This window comes from Pseudophryne corroboree, chromosome 1 (assembly GCF_028390025.1).
Source record: "Pseudophryne corroboree isolate aPseCor3 chromosome 1, aPseCor3.hap2, whole genome shotgun sequence".
NCBI lineage: Eukaryota > Metazoa > Chordata > Amphibia > Anura > Myobatrachidae > Pseudophryne > Pseudophryne corroboree.
The window spans coordinates 322,913,861-322,936,990 of NC_086444.1; the positions used below are offsets into that span (position 1 = coordinate 322,913,861).

The following is a 23,130-nucleotide window of genomic DNA, read 5'->3' on the forward strand; positions in this document are numbered from 1 at the left end:
ACTTTGTCAAAATTGCAATTTCCATTTCCACCTTTGCGGCTGTGTTTTCACAAATCTGTTTGTGATGTTGAAACTTGTTTCATATCTGCTCTAGGCTTTAATTTAAACCTAGGATCAAGTACACCAGCACCCCTGGAATTATACGGCAGCACCCCTGGGCTTATACAGCATAGGCAGCACCCCTGTAGAATTACACAGCATAGCAGACAGGCAACAGCACCCCTGGACTTATACGGCAGTGGGGCAGCACCCCTGGACTGATAGGGCAGAGGGGCAGCACACCTGGAATGATGTGGCAAATAAAAGAAGTGCAAGATGGAATTGTCCTTGGGCCCTCCCACCCACCCTTATGTTGTATAAATAGGACATGCACATTTTAACAAATCAATCATTTCAGCGACAGGGTATGCACACGACTGTGGCTGAAATGATTGGTTTATTTGGGCCCCCACCAAAAAAGAAGCAATTAATCTCTCCTTGCACAAACTGGCTCTACAGTGGCAAGATGTCATCCTCATCCTCAAATCCCCCCCTGTTCAGTGTTTACATCCTCATCCTCACAGAGAAATAATATTCAAACAAACCACATCATTTAGCTGTCAGTGGACTACTTACGCTATTATCCAGCGTTTCTGAACTTGACAATTACTTATGATGAATGCACTGCAGGTGATGTATAAGGGAGGAAGTTCCTAGGGGCTAAAGTCCTTATCCCTACTTATTATGGATTGACAAAGGCAACAGATGGCTTGACACCTGTTGTCCGGATTTGTGGATAAATAATTCCACACCGAAGAGGTGGCTTTTTTGGTATTTTGCCCAGGCATGACAATGGGCTTTTTCATCCTATGGCCAACAACTGTCTCCACTGGTGCCTTATTCAAACAAACCACATCATCATCAGAATCCTCATCGTCAACTTCCTCCTCAGCGCTAGCTACACCCATATCCTCCTCATTCTGGTGTACTTCTACAGCAACATCCTCAATCTCAATATCAGCAACTGGACAGGGGGTGCTCCTCCCAGCACTTGTAGGGACCAAGCAAATAGTGATAGGAGCCTCCTCTTCCCATACAGTGTTGTGAAGGTCAGGCCTAGACATCGCAACTGCGGACAGTGCCAGCACCCCTGTATTTTCACAACATTCCTGTATTTTTACAGCATACAAGACAAGGCCAGTGTACATTTATTTTCACTGCATCCCTGTATTTTACAGCATACAGGACCATTGTACTTTTATTTTAACAACAGCACCCCTATATTTTTACAGCATACAGGGCCAGTGTACTTACACTTTTACAACAGCATATAACATAGTAATTGAGGTTGAATAGAGACAAATTGCCCATCGTGTTCAACCTGTTTTAAGTTGTGATGAATCTACATACCCGCTGAATAATGTCTTATGACTAGTTAGCTACTATAACTCTTGTTACCCCCGGATTAACCACGTTGATATTTTAAGTATTATAACCTTGGATATATTTTTCATTCATAAATTTATCCATTCCTTTTTTAAATCCAATTACAGAGTCCGCCATTACCACCTTCCCTGGCAGGGAATTCCACATCCGGATTGCCCTAACAGTGAAGAACCCTTTCCTCCGTTGCGTTCGGAGCTTTCTCTCCTCCAGTCGCAGCGACTGCCCACGTGTCCTAAACTGTGTTCTTTTAATAAATAATTCCTCTGATAACTCTTTGTGATGTCCCTTTACATATTTGAAGATATTAATCATATCTCCTCTTAGGCGCCTCTTTTCTAGTGTATACATATTCAGCCTAGTAAGTCTTTCTTTATAGTCCAGTCCTTCTAGGCCTTTAATCAATTTAGTAGCTCGCCTTTGAACACTTTCGAGTTCACTGATGTCTTTTTTATACAATGGTGCCCAAAACTGAACACAATATTCCAGGTGCGGACTTACCAATGCCTTATACAGCGGCATGATTACATCCGAGTCCCTTGTCTCAATTCCCCTTTTTATGCTCGCTAGCACCTTACTTGCCTTCTTTACTGTGTTTTGACATTTTGTATGGTTATTAAGCCTATTATCAATGAATACCCCCAAATCTTTTTCCAACTCTGTTTCCCCTAGGCGTTCCCCATTTAATATGTAGGATGCAAGTTTGTTTTTAGCCCCAAAATGCATAACCTTTATTTGTCTGTATTGAACCTCATTTTCCATTTAGACGCCCAGAGTTCAAGTTTAGATAGATCCTTCTGCAAGGACTCCACATCCAATTCTGAATTATTTACCTTACACAGTTTAGTATCACCTGCAAAGATTGACACTGTGCTTTCCAGGCCTTTTTCTAGGTCATTGATAAGTATGTTGAACAGTAGTGGTCCAAGTACGGACCCTTGTGGTATTCCGCTGAATACTGGGGACCAGGTTGAGGACTTCCCATTGACCACTACTCGCTGTACCCTGCTATCCAACCAGCTGCTTACCCATGTGCAAATAGTTTTTCCTAGGCCAAGCTCCTATAATTTGATCATCAGTCTCCTGTGAGGAACTGTATCGAAGGCTTTTGCAAAATCTAGGAAGACCACATCCACTGCTTTTCCTTGATCAAGATTATTGCTCACTTCCTCGTAGAAGCTAATTAAGTTAGTCTGACATGACCTATCCCTCACAAACCCATGCTGGTTCTTGCTAATAATCCTGGCGGACTGTAGATACTCCTGTATGCCATCCCTTAGAATTCCTTCCAATATTTTCCCCACTATAGATGTAAAACTAACTAGTCTGTAGTTGTCCAGAAGATTTTTGGATCCCTTTTTAAATATTGGCACTACCTCAGCTATACGCCAATCCTTCGGTACCATGCCTGATCTAATTGAACTATTGAAAATCAAGTATAGGGGTCGTGCTAGTTGTGAACTAAGCTCCATAAGAACCCTTGGGTGAAGTCCATCAGGACCAGGTGATTTATTAATCTTAATTTTGCTTAGTCTCTCCCAGACTACTTCTTCGCTTAAACAAATATCTAACCATGAATCATTACTGTCACAATTGTTATGCTCTACTCCCACCATCAGTTCTTCACTGGTGAAAAGAATTTGTTCAGTATGTCTGCTTTTATTTCGTCATCATTTATCAATTCTCCTAATTCATCTTTTAATGGACCTATATTCTCCTTTTTTAACCTTTTACCGTTTATGTATTTAAAAAACTTTTTAGGATTGGTTTTACTCTCTATAGCGATTTGCTTTTCATTTTCCATTTTGGCTGCTCTTATTGCTTTTTTGCATTTCTTATTACACTCCTTGTAATACTTGAATGATTCCTCCTTTCCATTAGATTTAAATGCTTTGAAAGCCCGCTTTTTTTATCCTTCTTGTTAAGCCACATCGGTTTGAGTTTAATACTCCTGCGTTTACTGCCCATGGGAATAAAGTTATGAATATTGCTATACAGCAACCCTTTTAAAACATTCCATATTTCCGAAGTGTTCTTGTTATTAAACAGAACCTCCCACTCTATGTCGTTAAGTGCACATCTAAGCATACTGAAATTAGCCTTCCTAAAGTTAGAAGTTTTGATGGAACCCCTGTAGCTATGTTTCCTGAAACTGATTTCGAATGTGATCATATAGTGATCACTGTTACCCAAAGTCTCCCCAACTTTAGTGTTTGATATAATGTCCACATTATTAGTAATTACTAGATCCAGGGTAGTTTTACCCCTAGTTGGGTCCTCGACTAATTTAGACAAGTAGTGATCCTTAAACATATTTAAGAACATGCTGCCCCTCGCTTTAGCACATGAATCGTTACTCCAGTTTATATCCGGGTAATTAAAATCCCCAATCACAAGGATGTCCCCCAATCCCACAGTTGTTCTTCCTCATGTATGCTAATATCTGGCTGTTTGTAGCACGTGCCTATGACTAGTTTTTTTGCCTCAATTCCCCTACTTGAGATTTCAACCCATAGTGACTCCCTATTATCGCCAGTCTCCTCATAGATAACCTTCTTTAGGTATGGTTTAAGTGATGGTTTAACATAAAGACATACACCTCCTCCTCTTTTGTTAGCCCTGTCACTCCTGAAAAGAGAATACCCCTCCAAGTTAGCAACCCAGTCATGAGAGTCGTCCCACCATTTTTCCATAATACCTATAATGTTATACTCAGCCTTTGATGCTAACAATTCCAATTCCCGCATTTTACCTGCTAGACTTCTTGCGTTTGCAAGCTTACATTTTAGTTATCGCACCACTGTATCTTTACAGCATATAGGACCAGTGTACTTGTATTTTAACAGCAGCACCCCTGTATTTTTACAGCATACAGGGCCAGTGTACATTTATTTTAACAGCAACACCCCTGTATTTTTACAGCATACCAGGCCAGTGTACTTTTATTTTAATAGCAGCACCCCTGTATTTTACAGCATACAGGGCCACTGTACTTTTATTTTAACAGCAGCACCCCTGTATTTTACAGCATACAGGGCCACTGTACTTTTATTTTAACAGCAGTACCTCTGTATTTTCACAGCATACAGGGCCAGAGTACATTTATTTTCACAGTAGCACCCCAGTATATTTATAGCATACAAGACAGGGCCAGTGTACATTTATATTATCAGCAGCACCCCTGTATTTTTATAGCATACAGGACCAGTGTACTTTTATTTTAACAGCAGCACCCCTGTATTTTTACAGCATACAGGACCAGTGTACATTTGTTTTCACAGCAGCACCCCTGAATTTTTACAGCATACAAGACAGGGTCAGTGTACATTTATTTTAACAGCAGCACCACTGTATTTTTACAGGATACAGAACCGGTGTACTTTTATTTTAACAGCAGCACCCCTGTATTTTTACAGCATACAGGACCAGGTTACTTTTATTTTAACTACAGTGCCTCTGTATTTTTACAGCATACAGGACCAGTGTACATTTATTTTCACTGCAGCACCCCAGAATTTCTACAGCATACAAGACAGGGCTAGTGTACATTTATTTTGACTGCACCCCCGAATTTTTACAGCCAGCACCCCTGTATTTTCACAGCATACAGAAGGACAGTGCCACTGCCCCCTGTACAACACAGTGACAGCCAGGACAGCAACACCCATGTACAGCTGCAGTACCACTAATAGCACATGAAACACCAGTGACAGCCAGGACAGCACCCCTAACAGCACAGGGACACCACAATGTCAGGAACAGCACGCCTATAGAGCACACACTGACCCCACCTAATGCCACCACCCATAGAGAGAGTTAGAGGTCTGTCTCCCTCACTCTCCAAGTCCAGAGTGAAAATGACGGTGACGTGCGGCTCTTTATATGGGATCCAAAACCCGCAAGAATCTGACATGAAGATGAAGATGTTTTGCCTCATTCTGGGATTCGAGTCTGGCGGGAAGATCTGAGCCAGGCTCAGATTCTGACTTGGAACGTGATGTTCAGGTGGGGTTCGGTTCTCTTAGAACCAAACCCGCTCATCTCTAATATAAACATTATTGCATAATCAGTCACAATACCCACAGAAGTAGTCCCAGCTTTTGACCTCAAAGGTTTGATACACTTGAGGGCAGTGGGGAGAAGATTATGGTATACATGTGGGAGAGGAAAGCACATGAGGGAAGAAGACTGCATGTGAGAGGCGAACAAGGATGACACAGAAGGGAGAGAAAATAAGTTAGTATAAGAGCTGGAAGGACTTAATAAAAAAGTGAGTTTTGAGAGAACATTTGAAATATTGAAGAGGGGTGGAGAGTCTGATAGGGAGAGAGTTTCAGTGGTAAGGAGCTGCACGGACAGAATCTTGGAGGCAGAAGTGGGAGGAGGGAATCAGTCCAGAGGAAAGGTGGCAATTATTGGCTGAGTAATATCTGCAAGTGGGAATGTGCAGGGAGACAAGGTCAGAGATGTGTTTGGGAGCAGATTAAGTTAAGGCTTTTTAGGTTGGTGTGAGGAGTCTGGATTGGATACGGAGGAGTAAGGGGAGCCCAATGTAGGATCTGGAGAGTAATATTGCAACAGCATTATTATGTGCCCCGGTTTTGTCGGTTAGCAAGCATCAAGACAATACTACATATTTGTAATGCAGCTAAATCCCTGATAGCCAAAAACTTTAAATCCTTGATGGCACCTTCAACTACTGCCCTTTTCAACCGTATTCACTTTATTGCTTCAATGGAATACATTACTAGTTTGCAAAATAACACTGTGCCGACTTTCCACAAAATATGGTCCCCCTGGTACCTTTTCTGTTCTACCCCCTTTCCTGGACTCTGCTGATACTCCTTGGTTTCTGTGTATTTTATCCCTTTTGCCTCCCAACATTTCATCATCTTTTAGTTCTTTTGTTGTTGTTGTTGTCGTTGTTGTTGTTGTTGTTGTTATCTTTCCTTTAATGGAGTATTGTGCACTGAATGGTTATTCCATTGTACATAGTTTGTCCTTATGTACTGTACTTTCAGTTTATCACTGATGTTGTGAATGTCATATATTATGGTACACCTTTGTATTGCATATTATTCTTTTTCAAAAAAATAAAATAAACATATTGTTCTCAAAATAATGTGAAAAGAGTGCAAAATACAATTTTTCACATTATTTTAGTAAAAAAAATAATTGTTAAATCTGCTACTATGTAGTAAAATATATACTGTATGCACAGAACTACGTGATTATGTCATAAACTGTGTGAAGCTCACAGTGGTAATCAGCCCATTTAAATGAGTTTGCATGCTTGATAAAGAAAATGAAGCAATGATACTATACTTTAGCACAAGGTTATGTATTGTTTTATTGTATGCCACACTATCAAAGTCATTTTGCACCAAAAGGATAGTTGAAGGAGTACAGTATATCCCCTGAAACCCTCAACACAAAACTCATTGCCATCGTTTTATACCTAAGAGAACTCCGGAGACTGTTAGGAGGTCTCTCTCAGGAGGTCTACACTGAAATAAAAAAAAATAATGAAATAATCCGTTGAAATACGTGTATCTAATGATATTCATCTGGGTTGAAGTAGTGAAGTGAATATAATAATCTCAAGGACATTTGATCTTATAGCAGAATAAATACTGTTGTGCAGACATCATTCCATCAGATAAAATGTACATATAATACTTTGTGAAAATTACAAATTTCCGCTACTGTGAGTGGTGTGACAAACACAGACATGCACACATTTGCTGACAGATGAACTAGAACTGCAATATTCCAAATATGACAAGAAAGAGATCCAAATCATCTATGAGAGATGATAAAACTAGGGTTCCTCATGCCAGACAACACTTTCTAGTACCAATTACACTAGAAAGGAGCTGATGTCTCAAGGCCATCTGAGAATGTGTAGTGTGCCTCCTAATAGGAAAGTGTGGCAAGCTCACTAATTAGAAAGATTGCTTCTTTCAGACAGGTATAGAAAAAAGGCCTGTGAGTCACCTGTGATAAATTAGAGCTATTGCGGCATTGATTAGATGATTTATGCTTTGATCACTGCTGTAAAGATGGAACATCCATGCTAATTCATTACTGTGAGGTTAGCTTGTTATTTATGTTTTTGTGAGCTTTGTTTAAAGCGGTGACATTTTCTCGATTTCTTTCAGAGCCAACGAGACGCTTTATGAAATTCTGCAGATGGACTTTAAAATGGATATTGGCAGCGGCTTGGCTGGTGCCCAGCAGATTACATGGCAGGTGGAATACCCTGAAGAGGACTCTGTCAGTGAACTTGTAATTTCTGAAATCTTTGTCAGCCAGACAACATTCACAGGGATCGTTCCTATAGCCATGGTATAGTGAAAATTCTATTTCTTAATCGTCTATGGCTTGTGCACTGTTCTTGTTAATTGCTGTAGAATTTCTCAACTCTGCTCCTCAAGGGCCCCCAACAGGTCAAGTTTCAGTATATCCTAACTGATGGACAAATATGTTAATAATCTATTATTTTATACTAATTATCCCATAGAGGAAAATACTTTTGTGGCTTTGGAATTGAGAAACCCTGCTCTCCTATAGACTGCTTTCAAGTTCAGCTCCATATAGCAGAAATAGACAATTGGCGTTTTTCCTGCTGTTGGGGAAAGGCCACATTATTATGAAACTATTAGTTAAGGACACATACTCAAGGGGACATATGTCTTGCAGATGAGAAAGAAAGGTTCAACAATACTTAGGATTGATGATGTTCAGCAGCACTATCTATCTGTTTCTGATTGGATGATTACATATTGACCCCTATAGCTGATGGTATTTAATTTAGCAGAAGTCACAAACATTTATCAACATTACATTTAAAAGGGTAAATTCATTTTTTATGTGGAAAAATAGATGCTTATATTTTATTTAAAATTTTATTTTTTGTTTGTATTTAAACATGTTTTAGATTGAAAATGCAAATTTAATATTTATTAATAATGTTGTCCAGACAGTAATCTCTCTTCTGTTTATAAGAAGTTATTCAATGATTATATTGTGTACACACATGGTTATAGGTAATAATAGTACTGCCACAATAGAAATAATAATAAAAATAATAATAATTATTATTTTTAATGTTTTATTATTTATATAATAATATCACTTTACAGAAAACATGAGCATAATACAAAGGTTAAAGGGGCTCATTCAGATGTGGTTATTATTGCAACCACATCTGAATCTTTTGCTGTCCGCAGTTGTGACTATGGGCCTCATTTAGCTTCAGTAGCTGATTCTGCTAAATCGCAAAATCTGCACAAAAAATATCTCATTCTGGGAGCCGCCCAGCACAGGGCAAAGCCACCCAGCATGAGAAGCGCTGCCCAGTGCTGCAATCGCGACCATCAGGATACTGGTGGCCCCCCTGCATAAGCAACATGGCTGCATATACTTTTGCACTAGCACCATGTTTCCCCCCGCAGCAGCCTCTAAAATGCTCCGGACATGCCTGTGTTGTTAAGACCACTCCCCCCTAATGCCGTATCGCCACCACCTCTGATGGCCATCGCTGTCAATCACTGTACAATTGCATCATGATGGAATGTGAACGCACTGTGGTGCCCACACACTCGCGATTTGAACTGACGATAATTGGCCGATCTGCGTAAATGAATGTTTGCGTCTAATACTGAATGAGGTCCTATATGCTAACATAGACAATAGCTAACTTGAGCGGGATGCAGTTAAGTTCCCAACGGACGGGATCCCGGCAGTCGATATACCGACCCAACTCGAGATACTGGCTTCAAAATACTGACAGCCAGAAATCCCAAACTGCCCTCCAGTGGGAAGGGGGGGAGTTAGGTTTATCCATGAGAAGGGGCGTTAGGTATAGGTTGCAGAGATAGGAAGGTTAGGGTTAGGTACTGGGGAGGAAGGGTTAGGTTTAGGCACTTAGAGGGGGAGGTTAGGGTTAGGCACCAAGCCGGGGAGGGTTAGGTTTAGGCACCACCGGGGAAGGGAGGGTTAGGGTTAGGCATCACTGGGGAAGGTTAGGGTTAGGCACCACCTTGGAGGGTTAGGGTTAGGAACCACCCAGGAGGGTTAGGGTTAGGCACCACCGGGAAAGGTTAGTTTTAGGCATCCACAAGGGAGGGTTAGGGTACTGTCGGGATTATGGTGATCGGGATGCCACTGTTGGTAATCTGACAGCCGGCATCCCGTCCATCGAGAAATCATACTGAACCCACCTGAGCATAGGGATGCCCACAGCTGCTGCCTCCTCATTTCTATCTGATGGCAGGCAACTGCAGAAACATCGGTAACCTCATTGCAGATCGTGTCATCATGCAGATTCTGAGTGCCTCTGAAGATGCACTGTCTGAGCAGTTCTTCTGGGACGCATAGGTTTCTCCAGTAACAAATTATACCACAACTGCTAATTTAATTTATGCACACCCAGAAAACGCTGTCTGAACGGCCATGACACGCCTGCGTTTACCCGACCACTCCCCATTGCCACCTCAAAACGCTGTCTGCCTGTCACTCACTTTGCGATTAATGCCCCATTGCGACTGACATCACAATTCAATTACTGCACCTGGGCAGTGTGGCTCAGATGCATGTGTGGTAAGGAAACATCAACTGATTTGAGTACTTCAGCTGCTTTGCGACCGCATATGAATGAGGACTTGTATTTGCAGAAATATAGAAACTGTAAACATAAAACTGAGGATGAAACTTGCAGAAAACTATGAATATAATACAGAGTTGAAGCAGCCATTATGAGTCACTAATTTCAAGGATTATTCATCAAACATACAAAGGCACCAGGGGAGGCAGCCATTTTGTACGTGTATAAAAGGCAATGCCTAGATGAGATAACACGTAATGGGTGAGCTACAGAACACTAAACAAGACCAATGCCGCAACTAGGCATTTTGGTGACCTGTGCCAGAAACAGAATTGGTGACCCCCTCCACATATTTGAAACAGGGACAGTACTCTCCAAAACTACAGGGGTGTGGCTTACCGCAGTGTCTTCCTTGGAGCCTCACACTGTCCTCCTGGGAACCCCTCAGCCCCACAGTGTCTGATACGGATACGTGCCCCACAGTGCCAGTTACATTGCCCCACAGTGCCAGTTACATTGCCCCACAGTGCCAATTACATTGCCCCACAGTGCCAGTTACATTGCCCCACAGTGCCAGATACAATGCCCCACAGTGCCGGATACATGCCCCACAGTGCCAGTTACATTGCCCCACTGTGCCAGATACATGCCCCACAGTGTCAGTTACATTGCCCCACTGTGCCAGATACATGCCCCACAGTGCCAGTTACATTGCCCCACTGTGCCAGATACATGCCCCACAGTGCCAGTTACATTGCCCCACTGTGTCAGATACATGCCCCACAGTGCCAGTTACATTGCCCCACTGTGCCAGATACATGCCCCACAGTGCCAGTTACATGCCCCACAGTGCCAGTTACATGCCCCACAGTGCCAGATACATGCCCCACAGTGCCAGTTACATTGCCCCACTGTGCCAGATACAGGCCCCACAGTGCCAGTTACATTGCCCCACTGTGTCAGATACATGCCCCACAGTGCCAATTACATTGCCCCTCTGTGCCAGATACATGCCCCACAGTGCCAGTTACATGCCCCACAGTGCCAGTTACATGCCCCACAGTGCCAGATACTACATGCCCCACAGTGCCAGATACATGCCCCACAGTGCCAGGCCCCACTCAGTGCCAGTTACATTCCCCATTTGGTGCCAGTTACATTGCCCCACTGTGCCAGATACATGCCCCACAGTGCCAGTTACATGCCCCACAGTGCCAGTTACATGCCCCACAGTGCCAGATACATGCCCCACAGTGCCAGATACATGCCCCACAGTGCCAGGCCCCACTCAGTGCCAGTTACATGCCCCATTTAGTGCCAGATACATGCCCCACTGTGCCTGTGCCCGTGCCCGTCCCCCCCGTTCACTCACCGGCCGCTTATGTGAGGGGAGGAGAGCGCAGCGCAGCGCCTCTCCTTCCCCTCACCGCCTCTCCTTCCCCTCACCGCTCCGTCCAGGTCTCCCGTCCCGTCTCCGGCGGCTGTGTCTGGCGCCGGTTCGCTAACCAATCAGAGCTCGCGGACCGGCAGCCAATCAGGAGCCGGTCCGCAAGCTCTGATTGGCTAACGCCGGAGACCGGACAGGGCAGCGCTGCTAGTGCTGGTAGCGGCGGTGAGGGGAGGGAGAGACGCTGCGCTCTCCTCCCCTCACATTTAGGGTTGACGGGGGCGAGTGGGGCATGATGCCCTGGCCGGCGGTGGCGCCCCCCTCTCCTGGGCCTGCCAAGGCACCCAGGGCATGTGCCCCACTCGCCCTACCCTAGATACGCCTCTGTGCATGACCCCTGCTGTACAATAAACAGTCCTTGTCTCTTGTTGTAACAATGTGTCATTATAGGCAAATTCGTTTAAAATGTTTGTTTAAAAATTGTTTAAAAGTGTATAATAATAATAATAATAATAATAATAATAATAATAATAATAATAATAATATTAATAATAATAATACCCAGCTTTAGGATAGTCCTGTGTCAATCCCAGGGATTTATAAATGTATCAACTGGATTGCCTTCTGAAACCTCTTTTGGAAAGATATTCAACTTATGTATCACCCTACTGTAAAGTAACTCCCTCTAATATTTCTCCTAAACACTCTACATCTAGTTGTAGTGCATGTCCTTATATTCTAATTATTACATCTTTTACTCTATATATTGCTTTCCTCCTGTGCCTTGTTAGAAACCTTGCTACAGTATATTTGAAAGCTTCCGTAATATCCTAGGTACAGTATCTCTGCATTTTCCAATATACTAATATCGGTACTGCTACATTGGTGGTTGGGGACAAGTTGTTTTGCCCTCCTGTGTCAATCTGACTTCTATGTATTTGTAAGAAATAATTAAAATGTACTGTAAATTGTGCAGATTCTGGACAGAGTGACTTTGTTACCGCAGGTCATCTCTGGCAGCATAGTTATTATACTGTAGGCTGGGACAGATTTATACTTTTCTGCTGACTTTCATTCCAGGAGGAAATAATAATAATATGCTTTAGACAACTTTCAACTAATGTCTTTTAATGACGCAGTACAGGACTGATTGTACTTTCAAGACTTCAGACCTCGTATAAGCCTGATACCACCCAAAACCATTTTATGCTTTTATCACATTATGCTAATAATTACTGGGAATCCAGTGAATATTTTGCAAAGATAAAACAAATCATAAATCAACATAAAAACGAACTATAGTATGTCTGTCTGTATTAAAAATTTATAAAAAATAAGGATTGGTTGGCTTTCTGGTCATAGTGTTGCAGTGTTTTTTATTTTTATTTTTTATTTCTCCCAGTATAGATAGGCACTGGATTGGGGAGACTTTGAAAGTATCATGTCATGATGATACACAAGGAGGCAATGGGGCAGATGTATCAACCTGGAGCAGTGCTTAAAGTGGTCCTGGAGAGGTGGTGGAACTCATTTACCCAGCCACCAGCCCCCCTCCCCCCCCTTCTCACATTAAGCGGAGCCAGGGCCAGTGCTAGTGTTTTCGGCACCCCCCTGCAAACTATAAATTAGTGCCCTACTTCCCATACTATATAAAGGGACATTAAGCTCACAAAGAAGCAACATGGTCACATAATAGTACTTTCAATTCAAATTGTACAACACAGTAGCACAATCTTATTCACATTACACCGCATAGTAATGCCCTTTATTCAGATTACATCACTCAGTAGTGCCCTTTATGCACATTGCACTACACAATGTTACTCTCTATACATGTTATGCCACACAGTAGTGCCACTTATATACAGTACCCACAGTAGTGCCCCTTATACACAATTCCCACAGTAGTAGTGCCCCTTACACATAATGACCACAGTAGTGCCACTTATACACATAATGGCCACAAAAGTGCCCCTTATACACAAAATGTCCACAGTAGTAGTGCCACTTATATACAGAATGCCCACAGTAGTAGTGCCCCTTACACATAATGCCCACAGTAGTAGTCCTGCTTCTATACAGAATGCCCACAGGAGTAGTGTCTCTTACACATAATGCCAACAATAGTAGTGCTCCTTAAACACATCTCTACCTCTGTCACTCCAGCAGCTCACCGCCTATGTCCATCCAGCAGCTTCCCCACTTCTATTGTCCCTCCAACCCCCTCTCATCTTGTCTTCAAGATGCACAAAGCCTTCTCCTCTTCATGGCTCCTCTTCACTTCAGCAGCAGTGACAGTATGACCTCAGATACGCCGTGACGGAAACGGAAGCTACTGGACCCTGAGGAGGGGATGAATGCTGTCTAACAGACACAGCATGTGTGAGTACCAGGAGGGGTAGGCTGTAGATGGAGGAGGACCATGGAGCCACCAGGACCTGAGAAAGGGGAAAGTGGCTGCAGCTCATCAGTGACACCAGCACTGCCTGCATCATCTATTGATATAGGTGATGGGGCAGGTTTTTCTGTTGCAATTACTGTGCAGGGAAATGGAGGTGGAGGAACTAGTTCCCCCTACCATTAGAGGTGGTGGAACTCAGTTCCACCTCATTCTCCCCCACTTTAACCCCTGACCTGGAGAAGGCATAAGGAAGTGGTAAACCAGTGATACATGCAAGCAAGGTGATAAACACACCAGCCAATTAGCTCCAATGTGTAAATTAACAGTTAGGAGCTGATTGGCTGGAGCGTTTATCAACTTGCACTTATCACTGGTTCATACCTCCCAACATGACCCTCTCCAGGAGGGACAGAATGCTCTGCTTCTGGACTTTTCTCTTAATTTATGATTGCAGGCACCTGTGTTGAACAGGTTAATGGATAAGAAAGGTGTTTCAGGACAGGTGCCGGCAATCATAAATTAAGAGGGAAGTCCAGAAGCAGAGCATTGTATCCCTCTTGGAGAGGGTCATGTTGGGAGGTATGCTGATTTATCACTTCCATACGCTGTCTCCAGGCTTAATACATCTGCCCCAGTGTGTGAAACCCATTGTGAATTGGAAGAACAATTCACACATCTCCTACTTCTAAGCCATGGAGTTTGGCACTAAATGTATAGGATTTAGAAGACAAGACAAGCTGTTGTACTCTATGTAAACCTTCAATCAATAGAAAATTCTGAAAACAATGATTTTGCATAAGTGGTCTATCAATTTACACTGCTGCAGTCACAATTTCAATAAAGAATTTTTCAGGGTCATTGGCTATCTATATGAACTAAGCTGCAGTCTTATGTGGGTCACCAGTATTGACCTGTATGCACACTTGTATTTATATCCTACACACTGTTGAATTGTATTTCAACTTTGAGTTTTGCCTTATATAGTCTACAAAAAATGAATCGAAGTTGCCCATGCTAGTATTGGTGTATCTATAATGACTGCAGGGGGTGTAATGCATACAGGCCCCTGGTTCCACCCATATAATTATACTTACCTCTATGGAGTCCCGTATCGGCTGGTGCTGCATGCAGAAATCACAGGAAACATGGCATGGGGCCCATTTTCCCAGACACTTGTGCATACACAATAGACTCTTGTCAGAGTCTACTGCACTGCCAGAGGGAGAGAGCCTGCACACCGCCCCTGCATACTACAACACTGTAGATGGGGGGTGTAGTACGGCTGACCGGCGGTCTCCTGACCGCCGGTCAGCTTACCGACGCCGGGATCCCGGCGGCATACCGACGCCGGGATCCCGGCGGGGAGGGGCGAGTGCAGCAAGCCCCTTGCGGGCTCGCTGCGCTCGCCACGCTGCAGGCTCGGTGGCGACCTGCGGTCGCCATGGATTCTATTCCCACTCTATGGGTGTCGTGGACACCCACGAGTGGAAATAGTCCCTGTTGGTCGGCATGCCGACCATCGGGACAGTGACCCGTCGGGCTGGTGGATAAGGTCATGTGACTGTCGGTCAGCTGACCGGCGGTCACATGAATACCACCCGTAGATGGGCATCTCTGGAATATTATTCTAGGTCAAATATGCAAAGTATTTAATTTATCCAATGAACAGTATCTTCCTATGTCCAGAAAGTATTTCCCTATATTTCTGTGTGCTCTTGGAACCAGCAATACTCATCCCGTTTCCAGGGAGGAGAAAGAGCATTGGTAGGGCGGTACCACGCGAACGAGGGTGGAGGCGGCCAGACTTCACATGCAGCCGCCACGATCACGAACATGGTGGTGGGACTCCTGCGGGCACAGCTGAGCTGCGCCGGCAGGAGGCTTCCACAGTTTCTGCTAACAAGCAGAAATTGCGATGCGTTCGCAATTTCTGATTGTTGAACTAGGGGAGGCAGCGGTCAGCATGCTAGGAAAAGGATTGCAAATTTGCAATCCTTAATGAATTAGGCTCTAAATCTTGTACTTTGTCCTCACATTGAAAGACTGATTTAAGGACTTCATTGATACATCTCAAAGTTCCCTTGCAGTAAAAGAATACATATTTTTCAATGCCCAGCAGCCAACGTTTTTCTTTTATGTAAACTTCTTATGAAGCATACACAGTCTACCTTTTATAATGTCCCATCTCTTGTGTATCTTCACATGCCTTGTATTTTACCTTTAACAAATTTCATATTTATCCAGCTGATTAAAAATTCCAAGTGGATGGTGGGTCACAGAAATATCTTTTGCTTGTCTCACATGAATTAATTATGACCCTGAAGGTGCACTTTCCAAGCCACTCTGTGTTACCTATAAGAATGCTTCCAAATAAGCATTCCAATGGTACTTATGGATTCTCTCAGGCCTGTTCCTTAAGAAAGGCCTTTTATCTTCACAACTTGTGTGGAGTTAGATTTATTAAAAGTACATTTCCTGGCTATGCAATTAAGTGCTAATTTATTGACAGAAAAAGTGAAAACCTTTCTAACGCCTTCTAATTTTATTTTATATAAGCTGTTTTATGTTTTGGCGAATTAATATGGTTTTGTGCTATTCTTAAGCCAGGTACACACTAGCCGATGTTTAGTTGCCAGCGGTGAATGACTATATCGTTGAACGATAGAGCATTCAATGGTATAGTGCGTACACACTGAACGTTATTTTTCAACGATAATGACCAATGACGTCACTGCCGGCATTCCTGAATATGCAGCTCAGCCCGACATTGGGGGTCATTCCGAGTTGTTCGCTCGTTGCTGATTTTCACAACGGAGCGATTAAGGCAAAAATGCGCATGCGCATGGTGCACAGTGCGCATGCAGTTAGTATTTTAACACAAAACTTAGTAGATTTACTTACGTCCGAACGAAGATTTTTAATCGTTGAAGTGATCGGAGTGTGATTGACAGGAAGTGGGTGTTTCTGGGCGGAAACTGGCCGTTTTCTGGGAGTGTGCGGGAAAAATGCAGGCGTGTCAGGGAAAAACGCGGGAGTGTCTGGAGAAACGGGGGAGTGGCTGGCCGAATGCTGGGCGTGTGTATGACGTCAAACCAGGAACAAAATGGCCTGAGCTGATCGCAATCTGTGAGAAGGGCTGGAGCTACTCAGAAACTGCTAAGAAATTTCTATTCGCAATTCTGCTAATCGTTTGTTCGCAATTCTGCTAAGCTAAGATACACTCCCAGAGGGCGGCGGCTTAGCGTGTGCAATGCTGCTAAAAGCAGCTAGCGAGCGAACAACTCGGAATCATCCCCATTGACAGGTTGAGCTGCATGTCAGCTCAATATTGGTGATTGCTGATCGACGTGCGGGAGCGTGTATTGTTCATCATTCACCAATAATCACTCCCATACACTTTTATGTTGTTTATCGTTTATTTAGGCTGAAATCGCCTAGTGTATATGAGCCTTTAGTATTAAATCTCACATTATCTCAGAACAAAGTGGGTGAGATTAAAATATAATGGACAGGAAAGTAATGTTATTTATCATATATATTTTACTTTACGAAAACAAAAGTAAGCGTAATATCGATGTCTTTTTTTGTTAAATGTTGCCACATTTTGATAGATTCCATCAAGTAGGATGTTTTAGTAGTATACAATACTCTATATGCTGTAAATGGGTGTAATGCCGCCTGAGTTCGGCCAGCGCGCGGGATTTCGGACGAACTTGGATGTTTTTCTAAAGGGGCAATCACTTACAAGGCATAGTTTTGTGTAAGGGTAAAATCCTGAAAATCAGAAAATGTTTTTGGGGCTTTTTGAATCCCCCCTGTAGACTTTGTGGCGCCTTACCCTGTGTGTCATTTATGATTGGACAGTGCAGTACAAATCTGTTTACCTCATTTGGTGTCACATCTTGTGGGAATGACCTGTGGGCAGGGTTAGAAAGGTACCACCCAATTAAACGTTTCCAGATTTCTTTTCAATGTGGAATGTTGGATATATAAAATTGTAAACGTGTCTTCCATAATTAAATTTGATACTGTTAAAAGTATACTATCAAGAAACCTACATTCGATATTACTTTGGGAATATATATATGACCATATTGTTTTCCATGTGGGAACAACTTGTTTTTTTAATTTTAATTATCCTTTTAATAAAGTTACTACCAATTTGATAGAAGCACAGCATAAGAAAGGGTAATCCGCCACCAGCTTCACACACACTATACACATGTAATTGTTTGCACAATATTTTCAGTCCTCCTCTGGAGGGTTTAATTGTTGCTGATTATTTATGATCAAGTAGCAATAAATGCCCAGGGCAGCTAATTATTGTTTGGCAAGCAGAACAGAGCTTGTAGCGTAACATGCAGATCTGCTGTGTTTTCCTTGTACTTGAGGTGCATGAGTAATGTTATAGCGGGAGCCCACGGCTCATTCAGTTGATTTTACTTATAACGTGTAACATTCATTAAGATTTGTTAGGTTAATTGTTGACACAGTTGGGCACTGCGTTGGTAGTAAACGGATACTTGAGGGAGCAGTATCATATTGTATAATTAAATAACAAATGCCAGCGTGGCTTGTGTTATGTCCGCTTTGTGTACGCTCTGGAGACATTGTCTCTGCATTCATTTTACCTCTTAGTCACTTTATTCTGCTGTATTATTTCCATGACTGCTGGACTAAGATGGATTTGTTACTGTATATGAAAAGTTTCAATCTCTAACAGTTATTATGGTTCACTTACATATATCATTCAAGGGCTCTTTGACGATGGCCATCCAATTCTGACAGTGCTATTCTTATTGCAGCTATCTTCCCTTGTGGACAAGTCTATTATACAGCGTACATTGTCAGCTGCACTCCTGCTTGTAGATATATTATTTAATAGGATATGATAAGAAAACTATTGTTCAGTGCAGCACATACTGTATGCTTCGCTAATGAGAAAACATAACCTTGATGTCTTGAATGGCAGTAGGACATGGAATACATTGTACTGTATTAACAACAAAGAGTCAGCCTTACCTTGTGGAGTAAATTATATTATTGTACATTCAACAGCATTATAGCTATAGTGTACAGTATATATGGCACACTTACTGTAGCTTGTATGTTTTACGGTAATTTATTTACTTGATCATTTTTTCTCATCTCAACTTTTTAATAACTGTTTTTGCACGCTGGCATATGTAATCACATTTCATCACAATTAAATTACACAATGAATCAGTGAAAATACTGTAAGTGTAACAAAGTCATTTACACACACAAGAAGGCATATTCAATTAACCATGGTGTTTACAGCGAGAAGACAGCCACAAGTGGAAATGTGACTTTGACCAGACAAATGTTCAATGTGTAATCTACCCAAGTGAGGCTTTGATTTTTTTTCTAACACAATCGTGATTTGCGGAAAAGTACAGGTTTTCGCAGGAAAAGTCAGTTATCGCGGATAATTGAATACCTCCATAGAATAATTTAGCTATATACAGTATATCTTGAATTGTATTAACTAGAGATGAGCGGGTTCGGTTCCTCTGAATCCGAACCCGCCCGAACTTCGGGTTTTTTACACGGGTCCGAGCAGGCTCGGATCTTCCCGCCTTGCTCGGCTAACCCGAGCGCGCCCGAACGTCATCATCACGCTGTCGGATTCTCGCGAGGCTCGGATTCTATCGCGAGACTCGGATTCTATATAAGGAGCCGCGCGTCGCCGCCATTTTCACACGTGCATTGAGAGTCATAGGGAGAGGACGTGGCTGGCGTCCTCTCCGTTTAGAGAAGAGAGAGACACAGTATTTTCGGGGAGCATTATTAGGAGGAGTACTACTGTATACTACTATACTACTTGCTGAAGTGATATTTATAGATTAGATAGTGTGACTGTAAGTGTATTATCTGACTTGTGGGGGAGACACTGACAGTGGGGAGCAGTTAGAGTCTGAGAGCAGGACTCAGGAGTACATATAACGTACAGTGCACACTTTTGCTGCCAGAGTCAGTGCCACACTGCCATTGTTGTGACCACACTGACCACCAGTATAATAATATATTTTGTGATTGTCTGCTTAGGCCTCGGAGTACTAGTTGCAAGTTGCAACGTGACCTGTCCTGAACTGACCACCAGTTTAATAATCAATCACCACCAGTTTAATATATATATATATATATATATATATATATAATTGTATATAATATATATATATATATATAATATTGTATACCACCTACCCGTGGTTTTTTTTTTTTCATTCTTCTTTATACATACTACTATAGTAGCTTACTGTAGCAGTCTGCGGTGCTGTGCTGACCTGACAGTGTCCAGCAGGTCCGTCATCAGTCATTACATAATAAATATATATAGTACCTGTCCGGCTGCAGTACTAGTGATATTATATTGATTTCATCTCATTATCAATAATTTATCATCCAGTCTAGACTCTATATTAGCAGCAGACACAGTACGTTAGTCCACGGCTGTAGCTACCTCTGTGTCGGCACTCGGCAGTCCATCCGTAATTGTATACCACCTACCCGTGGTTTTTTTTTTTCTTTCTTCTTTGTACATACTACTATAGAGTATAGTAGCTTACTGTAGCAGTCTGCGGTGCTGCTGAGCTGACAGTGTCCAGCAGGTCCGTCATCAGTCATCATTACCTAATAAATATATTATCTACCTGTCCGGCTGCAGTACTAGTGATATTATATATACATACATATATATATTGATTTCATCTCATTATCAATCATCCAGTCTATATTAGCAGCAGACACAGTACGTTAGTCCACGGCTGTAGCTACCTCTGTGTCGGCACTCAGCAGTCCATCCATAATTGTATACCACCTACCCGTGGTTTTTTTTCTTTCTTTCTTCTTTGTACATACTATTATAGTATAGTAGCTTACTGTAGCAGTCTGCGGTGCTGCTGAGCTGACAGTGTCCAGCAGGTCCGTCATCAGTCATCATTACCTAATAAATATATTATCTACCTGTCCGGCTGCAGTACTAGTGATATTATATATACATACATATATATATTGATTTCATCTCATTATCAATCATCCAGTCTATATTAGCAGCAGACACAGTACGTTAGTCCACGGCTGTAGCTACCTCTGTGTCGGCACTCGGCAGTCCATCCATAATTGTATACCACCTACCCGTGGTTTTTTTTTTCTTTCTTCTTTGTACATACTACTATAGAGTATAGTAGCTTACTGTAGCAGTCTGCGGTGCTGCTGAGCTGACAGTGTCCAGCAGGTCCGTCATCAGTCATCATTACCTAATAAATATATTATCTACCTGTCCGGCTGCAGTACTAGTGATATTATATATACATAGATATATATATTGATTTCATCTCATTATCAATCATCCAGTCTATATTAGCAGCAGACACAGTACGTTAGTCCACGGCTGTAGCTACCTCTGTGTCGGCACTCAGCAGTCCATCCATAATTGTATACCACCTACCCGTGTTTTTTTTTTCTTTCTTCTTTGTACAAACTACTATAGTATAGTAGCTTACTGTAGCAGTCTGCGGTGCTGCTGAGCTGACAGTGTCCAGCAGGTCCGTCATCAGTCATCATTACCTAATAAATATATTATCTACCTGTCCGGCTGCAGTACTAGTGATATTATATATACATACATATATATATTGATTTCATCTCATTATCAATCATCCAGTCTATATTAGCAGCAGACACAGTACGTTAGTCCACGGCTGTAGCTACCTCTGTGTCGGCACTCAGCAGTCCATCCATAATTGTATACCACCTACCCGTGGTTTTTTTTTTTCTTTCTTCTTTGTACATACTACTATAGTATAGTAGCTTACTGTAGCAGTCTGCGGTGCTGCTGAGCTGACAGTGTCCAGCAGGTCCGTCATCAGTCATCATTACCTAATAAATATATTATCTACCTGTCCGGCTGCAGTACTAGTGATATTATATATACATACATATATATATTGATTTCATCTCATTATCAATCATCCAGTCTATATTAGCAGCAGACACAGTACGTTAGTCCACGGCTGTAGCTACCTCTGTGTCGGCACTCGGCAGTCCATCCATAATTGTATACCACCTACCCGTGGTTTTTTTTCTTCTTTCTTCTTTGTACATACTACTATAGAGTATAGTAGCTTACTGTAGCAGTCTGCGGAGCTGCTGAGCTGACAGTGTCCAGCAGGTCCGTCATCAGTCATCATTACCTAATAAATATATTATCTACCTGTCCGGCTGCAGTACTAGTGATATTATATATACATACATATATATATATTGATTTCATCTCATTATCAATCATCCAGTCTATATTAGCAGCAGACACAGTACGTTAGTCCACGGCTGTAGCTACCTCTGTGTCGGCACTCAGCAGTCCATCCATAATTGTATACCACCTACCCGTGTTTTTTTTTTTTTCTTTCTTCTTTGTACATACTACTATAGTATAGTAGCTTACTGTAGCAGTCTGCGGTGCTGCTGAGCTGACAGTGTCCAGCAGGTCCGTCATCAGTCATCATTACCTAATAAATATATTATCTACCTATCCGGCTGCAGTACTAGTGATATTATATATACATACATATATATATTGATTTCATCTAATTATCAATCATCCAGTCTATATTAGCAGCAGACACAGTACGTTAGTCCACGGCTGTAGCTACCTCTGTGTCGGCACTCGGCAGTCCATCCATAATTGTATACCACCTACCCGTGGTTTTTTTTTTTCTTTCTTCTTTGTACATACTACTATAGTATAGTAGCTTACTGTAGCAGTCTGCGGTGCTGCTGAGCTGACAGTGTCCAGCAGGTCCGTCATCAGTCATCATTACCTAATAAATATATTATCTACCTGTCCGGCTGCAGTACTAGTGATATTATATATACATACATATATATATTGATTTCATCTAATTATCAATCATCCAGTCTATATTAGCAGCAGACACAGTACGTTAGTCCATGGCTGTAGCTACCTCTGTGTCGGCACTCGGCAGTCCATCCATAATTGTATACCACCTACCCGTGGTTTTTTTTTTCTTTCTTTTTTGTACATACTACTATAGTATAGTAGCTTACTGTAGCAGTCTGCGGTGCTGCTGAGCTGACAGTGTCCAGCAGGTCCGTCATCAGTCATGATTACCTAATAAATATATTATCTACCTGTCCGGCTGCAGTACTAGTGATATTATATATACATACATATATATATTGATTTCATCTCATTATCAATCATCCAGTCTATATTAGCAGCAGACACAGTACGTTAGTCCACGGCTGTAGCTACCTCTGTGTCGGCAC

The 23,130-nt window shown here is 42.2% G+C and overlaps 1 protein-coding gene across 1 annotated transcript in view; it reads left to right on the forward strand.

The window, feature by feature from the left end:
• TMEM132B (transmembrane protein 132B) overlaps positions 1-23,130 on the forward strand; it is a 926,737-nt gene that overhangs the window by 612,468 nt on the left and 291,139 nt on the right. The window contains exon 4 of the mRNA XM_063964601.1: positions 7,584-7,770. Coding sequence (XP_063820671.1) covers positions 7,584-7,770 — 187 coding nt within the window. The remainder of the gene's footprint in view (positions 1-7,583; positions 7,771-23,130) is intronic.